The sequence below is a fragment of the Dromiciops gliroides genome, chromosome 5 (assembly GCF_019393635.1).
Source record: "Dromiciops gliroides isolate mDroGli1 chromosome 5, mDroGli1.pri, whole genome shotgun sequence".
Lineage (NCBI taxonomy): Eukaryota > Metazoa > Chordata > Mammalia > Microbiotheria > Microbiotheriidae > Dromiciops > Dromiciops gliroides.
Window position 1 is genome coordinate 193,457,470 of NC_057865.1, and position 15,586 is coordinate 193,473,055.

Genomic DNA, 15,586 nt, shown 5'->3' on the forward strand with positions numbered 1-15,586 from the left:
TAAAAAAATCAACACTAGTGTTTTGACTGATCATCACATATATGTTCCCATCCTTTTTTTTTGTAATTTATCTTATGTTAAAAGAATAGAAGACTGTAGCTTTAACTTTAATCGGCAAGTACCCACATTGTCCATTGAATTTAATTTGTGTTTTGTTGTCTTGGTATGTCTTGATTTATTTATTTGTATTCATGTTGCATACTTTTAGATCTTCTCTCTTCCACATTAGTTAATACATGTCTTCTTGTCTTTCTTTGAATTTTTTATATTTTGTTCTATATGTGGCTTACCATATTTCTGACAGTTGTTTTCTAATTATCAGGGATATATTTTGTTTCCAGTTTTTTTTCACATTAGAATATTTTTCTGTATCCATGTCTTCCTTTTTTTTTGAGGGGCAGAGCATTAATGAATCTAGTACTGCAATTCCCAGATCAAAGATGAGAAATTTAAAAAATTTTTTGTAAATTATACAATTCCATATTGTTTCCCTAATGTTTGGACCAAGTCACAGCTCCACCAGCAGTTAATTAGCATGCTTTTTTTTCCCCCATAGCATTGATCACATTGGATTTTTCCATATTTAACTCTTTTGACAGTTTGATGGATATAATTATCTTCAGAATTGTTTTAATTTTTACTTCACAGATCATTTGTGATTTTGAACATTTTTCCCCCATAAAGGTTGCTGGTTTGTGTTTCTTCTTTTGGGGGAAAAAAACTGCCCACATCATTTTACCATTTATATCTCAGAAAAGATCAATCCTTACTTTCACAAAATCACTTCTTTCCATGTAGAGTTGCCTGGAACCTTGTATTTTTAGGAACATAGATCAGTAGTCATGTTAATTTAAATTTCATTGGAGTTCTATGTTGAAATTTTGTTTCTGGGTTGTCTTTGTTTTCTACCCCACTCAGGAAACTGGATGCCTTCATCTATGATGCTGCAGTACTGAACTATATGGCAGGCAGAGATGAGGGTTGCAAACTAGTGACTATTGGGAGTGGAAAGGTATTTGCCTCTACAGGCTATGGCATTGCCATCCAGAAGGATTCCGGATGGAAGCGCCAGGTGGATCTTGCGATTCTGCAGCTCTTTGGAGATGGTAAGTTAGGAGACAGCAAAGTACCTACTGATATATAAATGAGGGCAGCGTTCCCTGCCCTCTTCTGACCCTTAGTATTTCAGAACCTCTTGCCCATTCTAAGAACTTTGTACTCACAGAGTGAGATCTTTAGAATCTAAGCAAAAAAAGAAGGTAGCTATAGTAGGTGGCTGCTCTGTTTATGGAAGGACCTGTCTTGTTTATTTGTACTGACAGAGTCAGAAAAACAACCCTTTAAGACTCTACCTCCATCATCATTCTCCACGTGACAAAATAGTTGGAAAAACTAAAGTGTGAACTAAGAAATTCATAAAAATCCATTTGAACATTATTGGAAAAAGAAGAGGATCAGACTGTCTTTTGTGTCTTTTTTCTTTTCTTTTCTTTTCTTTTTTTTGGTAGCAATGCTTTTCTAATTGCAATATAGAGTAAGTGTCACTTAAAGGTAATAAGAGAATCCCTTTATAAGGGGTATATAGTAGTGGTATAACAATTAGTAGAAAACACAGAAATGGAGGAGGCTAGGTGGCGCAGTGGATAGAGCTCTGGCTCTGGATTCAGGAGGACCTGAGTTCAAATCCGGCCTTAGACACTTGATACTTACTAGCTGTGTGACCCTTAGCAAGTCACTTAACCCCAACTGCCTCACAAAAAAAAAAGAAAGAAAGAAAGAAAGAAAATTAAAAAATGTAGATCAGATTAGACAACCCAAAGTTCAAGTGTTTAATCAGGCTACAGGTTATGGAACAAGCTGACAAAATTATTTAGGATTCTGTTAGGCCAGAGTTAGAGTGTATTCCAAGTCATCTCTCCTCTTTTCTTTCATGTTTTCTCTGTTTCCTATACGAAGACTCAAATACACAGGAGTTTTATTTGAGAAGTGTTAAGGTGGAATAAGACTGAGGTTATTGGTCACATTATATTTATCAGTGCTGGGCATTGGGGCAGCTAGATAGCACAATGGATAGAGGACTGGCCTTTAAGTTGGGAAGATCTGAATTCAAATCTCACCTCAGACACTTATTAGCTGTGTGACCTCGGGCAAATCTCTTAACCCCATTTGCCTTTAAACATCTGTGGCCATCCCCAATTATCCTGAATTATGTCTTGCCACTTGACCCAGATGGATCTGGAGGAGATAGTGAGGTTGGTGACCTTGCACAACCCTCTCTCACTTAAATCCAGTTCAGTGCATGTCATGACATCACCTCTTGATGTCATGGTCCTCTTCAATGGTGAAGGGAGATGGCACAGTGGATAAAGCACTGGCCCTGGATTCAGGAGAACCTGAGTTCAAATTCAGCCTCAGACATTTGACAATAACTAGTGGTGTGACCCTGGGCAAGTCACTTAACCCTCATTGCCCTGCCAGAAAAGAAAAAAAAAAGGACAAATAACAACAATCGATGCTGGTTCAGCTTTATTCCTAAAGTGCATGTTTTTTACTACAAAAACAGTATACCTCAAATCCTCCTGAGAGCTCTTTCTCTATTTTTGTTTTTATTCCTCCCATAAAGGAGATTTGAGATGAATCCAACTTGATCAGCATTTTTAGATAAGGGAAAAACTATGGCCTCAACCAGAATGATTCTGAAATGTCTGTTTGACTTCATTCTCTGGCCTGTAACTTCACATCTCCAAGTGTCTGCTAGATATCTCCACTTGGATATCCTGCCAACACCTTAAACTCTATAGCTTTATAACTGAATTAATCATCTCCAGAGAGCAGAGATAGAAACACTGGGCAGAAATAATAGGGAGACAGATTTCACTACAACATTGGGGAGAAATTCTACATATTTTTAACTTTCAGCAGCAGAACAGGCTGCTTTATAGAAGAATGTATTCTTGTGTCCATGGCCAACCTATTGATTTGTTGCCTTCGACTATATTAATTTGTTACAAATGAGGGTTCAATCAGGAGGAAGGGAGGACATAGGAAAGGGACAATGATTTTTAAAGCATCAAAGCATTTTTTGGTGGGTCAGTGGGGGTTAAGTGACTTGCTGAGGGTCATACAGCTAATAAGTGTCAAGTGTCTGTTGTCAGATTTTAACTTAGGACCTCTTGAATCCAGGGCCAGTGCTCTATCCACTGTGCCACCTAGCTGCCTTCATCAAAACATTTTAAAAGGAAAAGAAAAGTAAAGTGATGAGCTTCTCATCCACTATAGATGTATATGTATATGCTATAGGTCTACCTGTCAAAGACATTATAGAGAGGACTCATGAATTGGAAGGCGAGGTTGGACAAGATAATCTCTAAAGTCCTTTATAACTATGATTAGGTGATTCTTCCATTCACCTCAAACCAGCTCCTCAGAGTATTGCTATTCTCCCATTCATCCAGACTGGAAATTTTACAATTGCATTTGACTCTTCTTTCTAGTTTTCTGTTCTCACCCATCCAAGTAATCACGAAGTCCTATTGATTCCACTTCTATAATTATTCTCACATTGGTCCCTTCATTTCCACTACTATATCCATTGCCCTTGTTAGTAGGCTTTATTTATCTTATGGTGGGACATAAGAGGTAACAGCCTCTGAAATAATCTCTGGCTTTCATCCCTTCCCTTATAATCTCTCCTATTTACCACCAGCAGGTTAAGAATTCTAAATGATCATATCATTCCTTTAATAAGTCCTCTTTGCCTAGAGAAAACAATACAAAACTGTATAACTTGGCATTAACAAATCTATAAAAGCTTGTCTTTACCAGCCTTTCCATTATTATCTTCTCTTACTACTTTACTCAAACTACCCACTCAAGATGAATTGGTCAACTCATTGTCTCCCAGACATAATTTCACTTTGCCACCTCTCAAACTTTTCTCATGCTATTCATGTTCAGAATGTCATCCCTTCTAGTCCCCATCTCTCTCTCTTTCTCTCTCTCTCTTTCTCTCTCTCTCTCTCTCCCCCTCCCTCCCTCCCTCCCTCCCTCTCTCCCTTTCTCCTCTCCCTCCCTCAATCTCTGTCTGTCTGTCTGTCTGTCTGTCTCTCTCTCTCTCTCTCTCACACACACACACTTACACTTACACATGTACATATCTCCATCCTTGAAAGTGTAGCCTAAATGCTACTTCAGGGTGGATGTGATCATTCTTTTCCTATTGTAACTTAATGACTTACATTGTAATTACTCTTATATATGTCTTATCTCCCCTCCTAAATTTTATGCTTCTGAAGAGCTGAGACTATAACTTATGCAATTTTTTATGTATTGCTTTGTATACAGTGGGTGATCAGTACTTATATAATAAGTGCATGTATAGATGAATGAATATGTTATAATGAAAATAAACCTCTATTCATTTTCTCTATCTCTTGATTTTATTTTGCCTTGCAACATTTATTCATAGTATTCTTTTTTCCTCCACCCTCTAATTCTGTTTTCTCTCTAATTCTGTCTTCCCTTTGTTCCCAAACTCTAATCCCCATTTCTGCTTGTCTCTAGGGGAGATGGAAGAACTAGAAGCTCTCTGGCTTACTGGCATTTGCCACAATGAAAAGAATGAGGTCATGAGCAGCCAGCTGGATATTGACAACATGGCAGGTGTCTTCTACATGCTGGGGGCAGCCATGGCCCTCAGTCTCATCACATTCATCTGTGAACACCTTTTCTATTGGCAGTTCCGCCACTGCTTTATGGGAGTCTGCTCTGGCAAGCCTGGAATGGTCTTCTCCATAAGCAGAGTAAGTGCTTTTCTCCATAAAGTTGTGACTTTACATGAGTTATCTGAGTGTACTATTGTGCAACAAGGCTAAATGATTGGTAGTTCATGACCTCCAACCAGTACCTTTGCTAAAGGATGAGAAAATTCATTGTGCAAGGATCTCTGGAATTTTTCATGCCCTCATTTTGAATTAACTTGGGCAATGGGCATAATTCTTTTTTTTTTCTTTGTGACATTTTGAGATGACTTCAATTAGAACAGAGGGAATGAAAAATTGAAAATGGCATGGCACTGTTCCAAACTTCTTTTATCATCACTAATTGATGCAGTAAAACACCATAATAAAGAAGAGAGTGCAGGACCTGGAGTCAGAAAAACCTGAGTTTGAATCCTGTTTTTAGACATTGACTGTCCATCTGCCTGATTTTAGGCAAATCCCTTAACATCTCTTAGGCTCAGTTTTCTCTTCTCTAAAATGGAGATGATAATAGCACTCAGGGGTGTGCTGGAGCCCCATCATATTAGCTAGAAATGAGTGTTAAATTTTCAGTGTAAGTATTTACAACTTGGAAATCAGCAAATGCCATATATCAGGGCTTAATTTATTTTTGTTGATTTTCTAGATTTAAGATTAATAGTGGGGGCAGGTAGGTGGTGCAGTGGATAAAGCACCAGCCCTGGAGTCAGGAGGACCTGAGTTCAAATCTAGCCTCAAACACTTGACACTTACTAGCTGTGTGACGCTGGGCAAGTCCCTTAACCCCAATTGCCTCACCAAAAAAAAAATATATATATATATATATATATATATATATATATATAGTGGAGAAACTATTAATAATGCACACTAAACTTAAAAATATATGTATACATTTTCCCCCCAGAAGGCTGATTCTAAAACATTCACTAGCATACTCCTAATGGAACCCATCTCATAGGATTGTTTTGTGGATAGAATGAGATAATATATGTAAAGTGCATTCCAGACCTTAAAGTACTATTGCTGCCAGAAACCATTACTAGTCCACAGATTTGCTAAGTTTCTGCCAAATCATGATCACCATGGCCTGTTTTTCTCACTCTGTCATGGAAAACCAACAATGAAAGCATGGATCTTTGTCCTCAGATTCCACTCATACGGTCATGTTCCACTTTGTTTTAAACACTAATGACAATAGGTGAGAGGAGCAAAAGAAGGCAGCCCCAGGACTTAAGATCCTTTTATTTTAAGAACTTCTGTAATGTCAGTTGTATTTATAGGCAGAATTAATTGGGGGACAAGGGGTTGTGGCATTGACCTTTCATATTATTCTTTAATTTGGGTTGTTCTTTTTCCTAGTTCCAGTACCAGCAACATATGTTGGGGTATTAACTAAATGCCCTCAGTAGACTTAGAAAATCCATGGATCTGTCCTATGATTCTGATCACAAAACTATAAACAATCAATTGGCACAAACCCAAACTTGAGGAACTAAAAACCCTTTTTCTTCTTCTTCTTCTTCTTCTTCTTCTTCTTCTTCTTCTTCTTCTTCTTCTTCTTCTTCTTCTTCTTCTTCTTCTTCTTCTTCTTCTTCTTCTTCTTCTTCTTCTTCTGGCAATTGGGGTTAAGTGACTTGCCCAGGGTCACACAGCTAGTAAGTGTCAAGTATCTGAGGCCAGATTTGAACACAGGTCCTCCTGAATCCAGGGTCAGTGCTCTATCCACTGTGTCACCTAGCTGCCCCTAAACCCTTTATTCTTAAAGTCCAAGCTTCAAGTTACTCAAGTAGAGATTTCATAAGAAGAGTGATTCTTTTTTTCTCAAATAGTTTGAACAAGTCACTTTCCTGTGGACTCTTAATGATTTAAAGTGGGAAAAAAAGAGACATTTTTATATTTCTTCTTCAGCCAGAAATGTATTGAGGTTATTCAGTAACAGTTGAAGATCAATCTCATGGTGGAGTCAGTCTCATTTCCTTTGGTGACTTCTGTAGCTATAACTTTTTGTTTCACCAAGGTCACCTTGAAGGTGGTAACATCAACCATGTAAATCAATGCAAGTGAAAATATTCTTACTTCTTAAAAAAAAACAGGGGTAGAAAATTATTTGATAACTTCTCTTTATCATAATCAAGAAAAGAATAGACAGGAAGGCTTAGGAAACAAATATATTAATCTTATCTTAGTGTTCATATTATGCTGCTTCCCTTTTCTCCAATGAGGCTAATCTCACTGCTTTGTGAGTTTTTCCCATCCAGCCTCAGTATCCTGTTTCTTATATATACCCAGTGTACTTGGAAGAGTTGAGAAATATGTAGTAGACTTAATTAAATAATTTTGATTTGTGATGCTAAACTGAGTCTGATCACAGCTCTCTTCATTTCTGAGTTCCACAATTTTTGTGCACACTGTATATTGATCCTGGAGCAACATGACTAGACCCAGAGCAATAGATCAACTCAGGCAACACTATGATAATATGGAGGGAGGAGGCCAGACCTCAGCACCATACTGAGTTTCTTAGCCTCTGCTAGTCTTCACCACATACTATTTTACCATTAAAGATCAATTCAATAAAAGTATACAATTACTATTATAAGAATTATTGCTACCACTAGGTAGCTAGAGCTAGCTTTTATATGGCGCTTTAGGGTTGCAAAGTGCTTTATGAATATCTTCTAATTTTGTCTTTGTGGCAATCCTGTGAGCACATGGGTGATGATCCCAATTTTCATATGAGAAAAGGTAGTCAGAGGCTAAGTGACTTGCCTAGGGTCACATAGCTAATAAGTGTCTGAGGCAGAATTTGAATTCATGTCCTCCTGATTCTGACTCAAATGTTTTATTCATTAAGCTTCCATATAATTCCTTAAATACTGTGGTAGAATTCTAATACAATCCAATCAACTACCACTTACCTCTGCTGTTTCCCCATAATTCAAGGTACTTCTTGTGCTGTCCTTGGTTCTTCATAGCACAAAGCCCCTTCCCCCCTCCCCCATTCTCATCCTGTTCTCCCTACTCTGCTGAATCTACACACTCCACATACAAGACACAATTCAAAGCTATTTCCTCTACACAAATCTTCCCTTAGGCTAACTGAGATCCAATCCCATTGAAGTACCCCCTGAGGACAGTAGTACATATGCAGTATTTTGATTTTTTTTGGTGAAGATCTTGTGTTACCACAGAGCAGTAAAGCCCTTAGAGCAGTGACTAAATGTTCTAGGTACATTCTATAGCATTCAATGTGGGGTGATGGGCATAAAATCAATACAGATTTATTCATAAAGATATCATGTATATTATAACTATAGGACAGGTGATCCAAGAGAAACCAGATTTACTGGACTGGGAACCAATAACTATCTAGTTTAAAGTTTAGATGTGCTTAAGTATCCCTCACATTCTTTTTAGCTTACCTTCAAATGAATTTGAACTCTAATAAAAGATAAGCTAAAGTGGCAAGATTAGTGTTCCTCACATTCCAGACTTTATTATGTATATCTGTCCATAGCAAAGGCTGATTGCTTTTCTGATGTATTTTAGCAAAGAGAGAAAGTTCAGTTTCCTTATATAAATAATCATTATGATAAAAGCAACATGGTATACTAAAGTCTTGCAACTCTTTCCTTCAACACTTTCTCACTGTTAATCTTGGGAAATATACTGAATCTCTATGTGCCCTAGGCAACTCCAGATAACTTACCTCCTAAACCAAAGAGAGGCTGTCTTTAGACATTAATGAAGGGAGTCACCAGGCTGAGGAAATGACAGGACCTTCACATGATCATTAGGAGGAGGTTGAAAGATGAAAGTAAATGAGAGAATTCAAAAAGCTAAATTCTTAATGACACTTAGTACTTCATATTTTGCTTCAATTCACCCTGTGTATCTAAATGATATAGCAGAAAAACATTCTCCTTTATCTGCAAGTTTCCTATTCTCTACCAGAATTAGGTTTTATATGTGTTTCAAGTTCAGTTATTGGCTGGTGGTTTAAATTCTTTTTTTTTTTTTGCCAGTCAGTAGCTATATATGTGTGTGTGTGTGTGTGTGTGTGTGTGTGTGCATGTATATATATCTATATGTGTGTATATGTGTATAACAGCTATGTTATATTTATTATTATATATATTTATATTTATTACATAGATAATATAGCTATAAATATTTTCGTACAGATTATTCTCTTTTTCTCTCTTAAATAACTTAAAAGTATATTCTCTTTTTGAAAATTTACTTTATTTTTTAATTTATGGAATAAAACAATTTCCATAACATAAGATAATAAAAAGAAATGATTATATATGAAACTACAAATCTATCATGTACAACTTCCTATTCTTTTAAAATATATAATAAAATTATGTAAATTTTTTTCTTTCTTGCCCCTCAACCCTACCCTAGAGATTAGATTCTTTAAAAAAAACCTCTTAAGAATAAGGCAGTGAGCCAATATAACCCTGAAAGACTTATGAAGATTGCAGCCCATCTGCAGAGAAAGAACTGATAGTATCTGAAAACAGATGGAAACACATTAAATTTTTTTTTTCATTTCCTCTTTGACAATTCCTTAATCTGAAGTTTTTTTTTTTATTGTTTTCTCTCACAACTAGCAAATATGGGAATTTTTCCATGACTACTCATGTATAACTTATTTTGAATCGCTTGAGTTCTTGTGGGTGGGGGGTGGGGATGGAGGGGGGAAGAGAAGTTGGAACACAAAGTTTTTTTAAAATTGATGTTAAAATTTTGTTTTTACATACATTTTGGAAAATAAAATTCTATTCAAATACAAAAAAAAAAAGAATCTATAAATTGGGGGTAGCTATATGGCGAGGTGGATAAAGCACAGGCCCTGGATTCAGGAGGACCTGAGTTCAAATTTGGCCTCAGACACTTGACACTTACTAGCTGTGTGAGCCTGGGCAAGTCACTTAACCCTCATTGCCCCACCCAAAAAAAAAAAAAGAATATAAATGCTGGAGAACCCTGGAGTTTTATGTTGCTGGGCTTGACTCCATCCCTTTCTCAAATAGAGCTGTTAAGTTACTTTATGCAGTATTATTATTTGTTAATATTAGGGTGTTGCTAATATAGATTGTAGGGTCCTCTTTTTATAGACATTATAATGAAGAAACCAGAGAAAGTCCCATTCAAATCAACAATGTTGCCAAAGGCAGAACCAGTTGGTTTTGGAGCCTTAATTCATTTAATCAGGCTTTGTGGGCCTAAAGATATGTATATGTGCATATGCATATGTGCATACACACACACAAAGAGCTTTGAAAATCTTCAGGTGCTTCCTTTGTTTTATAGCTTAAATTCTCTGTACTTTTCAAGTAAGATAGTCTAATTTATTTTCCCTATTTCTTCATAATAATAATACCACCACAAGAACCCTAATCTGTTCTTTCCTCTTCCCCCCCCCCCCACTTTAGGGTATTTACAGTTGCATCCATGGAGTGGCTATTGAGGAGCGCCAGTCAGTGATGAATTCCCCCACGGCCACTATGAACAACACCCATTCTAATATCCTGCGCCTACTTCGTACTGCCAAGAATATGGCTAACCTGTCTGGTGTCAATGGATCCCCCCAGAGTGCCCTGGACTTCATCCGTCGTGAGTCATCTGTCTATGACATCTCTGAGCATCGCCGCAGCTTCACACATTCTGACTGTAAATCCTACAACAATCCTCCTTGTGAAGAGAACCTCTTTAGTGACTATATTAGTGAGGTGGAACGAACTTTTGGCAACCTTCAGCTGAAGGACAGCAACATGTACCAAGACCACTATCACCACCACCACCGGCCCCACAGCATTGGCAGTGCAAGTTCCATTGACGGACTTTATGACTGTGACAACCCACCCTTCACCACTCAGCCAAGGTCAATCAGCAAGAAGCCATTAGACATTGGCCTGCCATCGACCAAACATAACCAGCTAAGCGATTTGTATGGCAAGTTCTCTTTTAAGAGTGACCGTTTTGGGGGCCACGATGACCTCATCCGCTCAGATGTTTCAGATATTTCTACTCACACAGTAACCTATGGAAACATTGAAGGCAATGCTGCCAAGAGGCGGAAGCAGCAGTATAAGGACAGCTTAAAGAAGCGACCAGCCTCAGCCAAGTCACGGCGAGAATTTGATGAGATTGAGTTGGCCTATCGCCGGCGACCACCCCGCTCTCCTGACCATAAGCGCTACTTCAGGGACAAAGAAGGGCTACGGGACTTCTATCTGGACCAGTTCCGAACAAAGGAGAACTCTCCTCACTGGGAGCATGTGGATCTTACAGACATCTACAAGGAGCGGGGAGATGACTTCAAGCGTGACTCCGTCAGTGGGAGTGGTTCCTGTGCCAACAGATCTCACCACAAGCATGGAACCAGTGACTTTGGAGCCAACGAGCGCAAACATGGTGTTGTCAGTGGTGTGCCAGCCCCGTGGGAGAAGAACCTGACTAATCTTGAATGGGAAGACAGGCCAGGCGGTAACTTCTGCCGCAGCTGCCCCTCTAAGCTACACAACTACACCACACCAGTGGTGGGGCAGAACTCCAGTAGGCAGGCCTGCATCCGGTGCGAGGCTTGCAAGAAAGCAGGCAACCTCTATGACATCAGTGAGGACAACTCACTCCAAGAGCTCGATCAGCCCGCTGCCCCAGTGGCAGTGACATCAAATGCCTCCACCACCAAGTACCCTCAGAGCCCATCGAATTCCAAGGCACAGAAGAAGAACCGGAACAAGCTACGCCGGCAGCACTCCTATGACACTTTTGTGGACTTGCAGAAAGAAGAAGCAGCCCTGGCCCCCAGAAGCGTCAGCCTGAAGGACAAGGGCCGTTTCCTGGAAGGGAGCCCCTATGCCCACATGTTTGAGATGCCAAGTAGTGAGACCACCTTTGCCAACAACAAGCCCTCAGTGCCCACTGTCGGACACCACCACCACAACAATCCTGGCGGCGGTGGCTACATGCTCAGCAAGTCGCTCTACCCTGACCGGGTCACACAAAACCCTTTCATCCCCACTTTTGGGGATGACCAGTGCTTGCTCCATGGCAGCAAATCCTACTTCTTCAGGCAGCCCACGGTGGCGGGGGGAACGAAAGCCAGGCCGGACTTCCGGGCCATCGTCACCAACAAGCCAGTGGTCTCAGCCCTTCATGCGGCTGTGCCAGGCCGTTTCCAGAAGGACATCTGTATAGGAAACCAGTCCAACCCCTGTGTGCCTAACAACAAAAACCCCAGGGCTTTCAATGGCTCCAGCAATGGGCATGTTTATGAGAAACTTTCTAGTATTGAATCTGATGTCTGAGTGGGGGAGGGGGGGTGGGAGAGTGGGGAAGGGGACTGTGGGGGCTGTGGGGGGGAGGGTATGAGGTCATTTGGTATGTGTGTCATAGAGGGTGATGGGGATTGAACTTGGTTCCCATTTGTTCCTCTCTTGGTTCTTTATTTCTTTGTGGGATCCTGGAGTCCTGATTTTCACTGAAGACAGCACTGGTGACATCTTATTTTCATCCTTCCTTTCCCAGTTCCCTCCTACTTCCTTCATCCCTCAGGCATTTCTCTTGTTAGCAGTGTATTGAAATATGGTATTCAAGTCTGGTGTACCACAGTGGGAAAAGGAAGTACTCACATACAGAGGGGAACAGAGCAATGACCCTTCTCTGGTCTCTCTCAGCATGGACTGAATAGTTCTCCTTGCACATACGTTTGAGTCACACGAGGGGAGGTCAGAGATGGTCACATGGGCCAAAGAAGAGAACCCTTCTCACAAGTGATTTTTACTTCAAGTGAAGAAATAGAAGGGAGAAGGGCTGAACTGTTTGGGAATCAGGAAGGGGCTCTCACCAAATTCTTTTTGCCTAGACTATGTGTATTTTAGGGCATTTGCTATATAGCAGAAGAAAGGAGGCTGACTATATTTGTTAAAGTATATAAGCCAACAGGTTTACCTTAAAGATTCATGTAATTAGTTAGTGGAGTAATGCAGGGAAAGCTATTGACAGAAACACTTGGGATATCCCTGCAAAATTCAAGAGGAAACTGTAGTATTGTACTGGGCAATCATGGAGGTAAGAGGGATTCAGATATTATATTTTCTGTTATTGTATGTAGAAACACATAGGGAGTATTCTTGACTCATTCTCTTGTTTGTTTCAACATCACCAAGCATAGCCAATTGATATATTTGGCTTCTATATGAACATGATTATATGTTATTTAAAAATTCTGCCACCATCCAGAAAGAGTTGGGAGAATGTGTGGTTATGAATGGACTCAAACAATGCATTGAAGTTAATTCCAACTTAGAAATATTTTGTAGTCTAGGCAAAAGGATGGTGAATCAGTCAACAAGGGCAAAGATAAGAGAAGATTCCTCTGTGATATATGACAGTTCTGACCATTACTGGCAAAACCAAAACAAAGCAAAAACAAAATGAAGCCAAAATAAAACCTTCCCAGGCAAGTTAAGGGTGGTAGGAAGTAACCATGATTCACCACCTCACCCCTACCTTTTTTTTTTTTACCCCTGAGCAGGAAAGTTTCTTATAGAACCTTTCCTTGTGATTTAGCTCAGATGTCCTTTACAGTTCCCAGGGTCACCAAGGAAGGGCAAAGCAGGCAAGACATTGACAAAGTGAGGAAGAGTTTTATAGGTAGGGTGAGTAGGAGAGGGGGATGTCCTTAGTACTTTGATCCCTCCTTACTTAACCCAAAGTAAGTAAAGCAAGCTTGTTTTCCCCAGAATTTGTCATAATTCACCCAATGGGAAATGTAGCTTGCCTTCTTGAGAAAAAATGGGGCTTGGTACAAATTAAACAGCCTAAAAGTATACTAAGAGCCAGTGGCATGGAGAGAAGGAGGCAATCTGGGAAAAAAAAAATGGCAGAGGATGAAAGTAGGGAGTGGGATCTAAGCTGGTATCATTTGTGGGACTTGACATCAATAACAATATTGATGTTTCTGGTGTAAAATAACATTGATTTAGGGGTTTTTGATGTTGGGAACCAACCCCACTCCTCTTTTGGTTAGTATCATTCTAGAATAAAAATATTTTAGCTCCATGAAGAAAAATGTTAGTAGAAGTGATGCCCCCTTCTTTAAAAATAGTAAAACTGGAGAAGGGAAATGGCTATTTGTCACTGCCTATCTTTGAATCTTGTGTGTGGGGAAAGGAATCGAAGAAACTCATAGATCCTATGCTGTGGGTGCTACCCTGACCTCCATTCTACCAGGTAGCACCCAAAGGGTCTTCTATCCATTTGGAAGTAAGACAGCAGCTCACTGCTATACACACAGGACAAATAAACCAGAAAGGTGCTCCTCCCATGGAAAGAAAGCCACCATTTCTCTTCAAGTCATGTTCTCCAGGGTTCTTCTCTACCATCCCCTCTTCCCTGCCTTCCTACATTTCCATTATCCTCCTACCTCCCCACCACCCACTGTTGATTTTTTACCTCAATATCTTTCATTTTTTAAAGCCAACTAAAGGCCTTGTGAAGCTTTGTTTTCTTTCTAAAATGGACTTGGGGGAAAGGGGCTGAACCTCTCACAGGTTTTGAGAGGGGCACAGTGTGCTTTATCTGAGATTAAAAGAGAGACTAACAGGGAGGACGAAGGGTCAGGATGATGGAAAAGGGCCACAAAAACATGACTCTGTCTAATAATGCAGGCCCCTTGCTTGCTCTTCCTCTTCGTCTTACCTCACCCTTTTAAAGTAAAAACCAAACCAACTAAACTAGCGAACAGCAATCTAGAACCAAGGGGACTCTGTCCCTCTCTGATGGCAACAGAGATTAAGATGGTGTTTATTTCATATGTAAATATTTTGTTTTATAATTAATTTTGTATAGATGAAGTGTCCTCTTCTTGTGAGTATTCAGGGTGTGGGGCTGGAGGGGTGGGGTGGGAGTGGGGTAGAGGGAAAAGTGTTTTTGTTGTGGGTTTTCATTTTCCAGTTGGGGGGTGGGGGTATGGGGATTGTTTTGTATGGCTTTTACTGCAGTGCAAGGTGTCTTGAAGCATTTTGTGTAGGAGGCCATAGGAGTGGGAATGCCAGGGAAAAGCATACTTGTCCCATGGGCCCCTCCTCTCCCCTCCCTTTTTAATCAATCCCTACTGATGTATGTGAGAAAGATTCCTGCACTACTCCTTGGGTTCTGCCTGGTGCCCAATCTTGGCTCCAACCTTAGTCCTGGGCATATTTATCTCCCATCCCCAACATCTTTTAGATGAATTTGCCTCAGAGTTAGCATATTATCCCCATTAATACTTGGGGGTAGGATAGGAGGATAGCCTTGGAGGGCTGAGGGTGGATGTGGAGTGGAATCATCTCCATTCCCGGTATTCCTGAGAGAATTGTCCAAAGCTCATTTCAGGAATCTTTACCCAGTTCCCAGCATGCCCTGTTGATTTGGAACAATGGTCTGACTCGTATCGGTTCAGCCGATCATTTCTTTCCTTATACTTTAGGCTATTGCTCTAGGAAAAATAACTCTGCAGACATGTCCTAAACTCCCACTTTTCTCTAACTGTACTTTTCTAAAAAAGAATGAAACCTAGTTACAGAAAAGTGGAGTTTTGTTTTGTTATTGTTGTTTTGTTGTTTGTTTATTTATTTTTTTAACAGAAACAACTGGTCTTCAAGCACAGGCTTCATTTTTCTAGAAAGGTTTCATTCCATAAACCCAAATATCAGTGACAGGAGGATCCTATCTTAAAGGTAGAGAAAATTAGATTATGGTAGAAATGTGTGTACCACAAGGTATTGTTGTGTCCCCATTTCTACAATCATCAAGATAATATTCCC

At 39.8% G+C, this 15,586-nt stretch overlaps 1 protein-coding gene across 2 annotated transcripts in view; it reads left to right on the plus strand.

Moving 5' to 3' along the window:
- Positions 1-12,085, plus strand: part of GRIN2B (glutamate ionotropic receptor NMDA type subunit 2B) — a 644,293-nt gene extending 632,208 nt beyond the window's left edge. For both annotated transcript variants that reach the window (XM_043969072.1, XM_043969071.1), the window contains 3 exons: positions 919-1,106; positions 4,564-4,802; positions 10,208-12,085. In XM_043969072.1, the coding sequence (XP_043825007.1) occupies positions 919-1,106; positions 4,564-4,802; positions 10,208-12,085 (2,305 nt within the window). The remainder of the gene's footprint in view (positions 1-918; positions 1,107-4,563; positions 4,803-10,207) is intronic.
- The last annotated feature ends 3,501 nt before the right edge of the window (positions 12,086-15,586 follow it).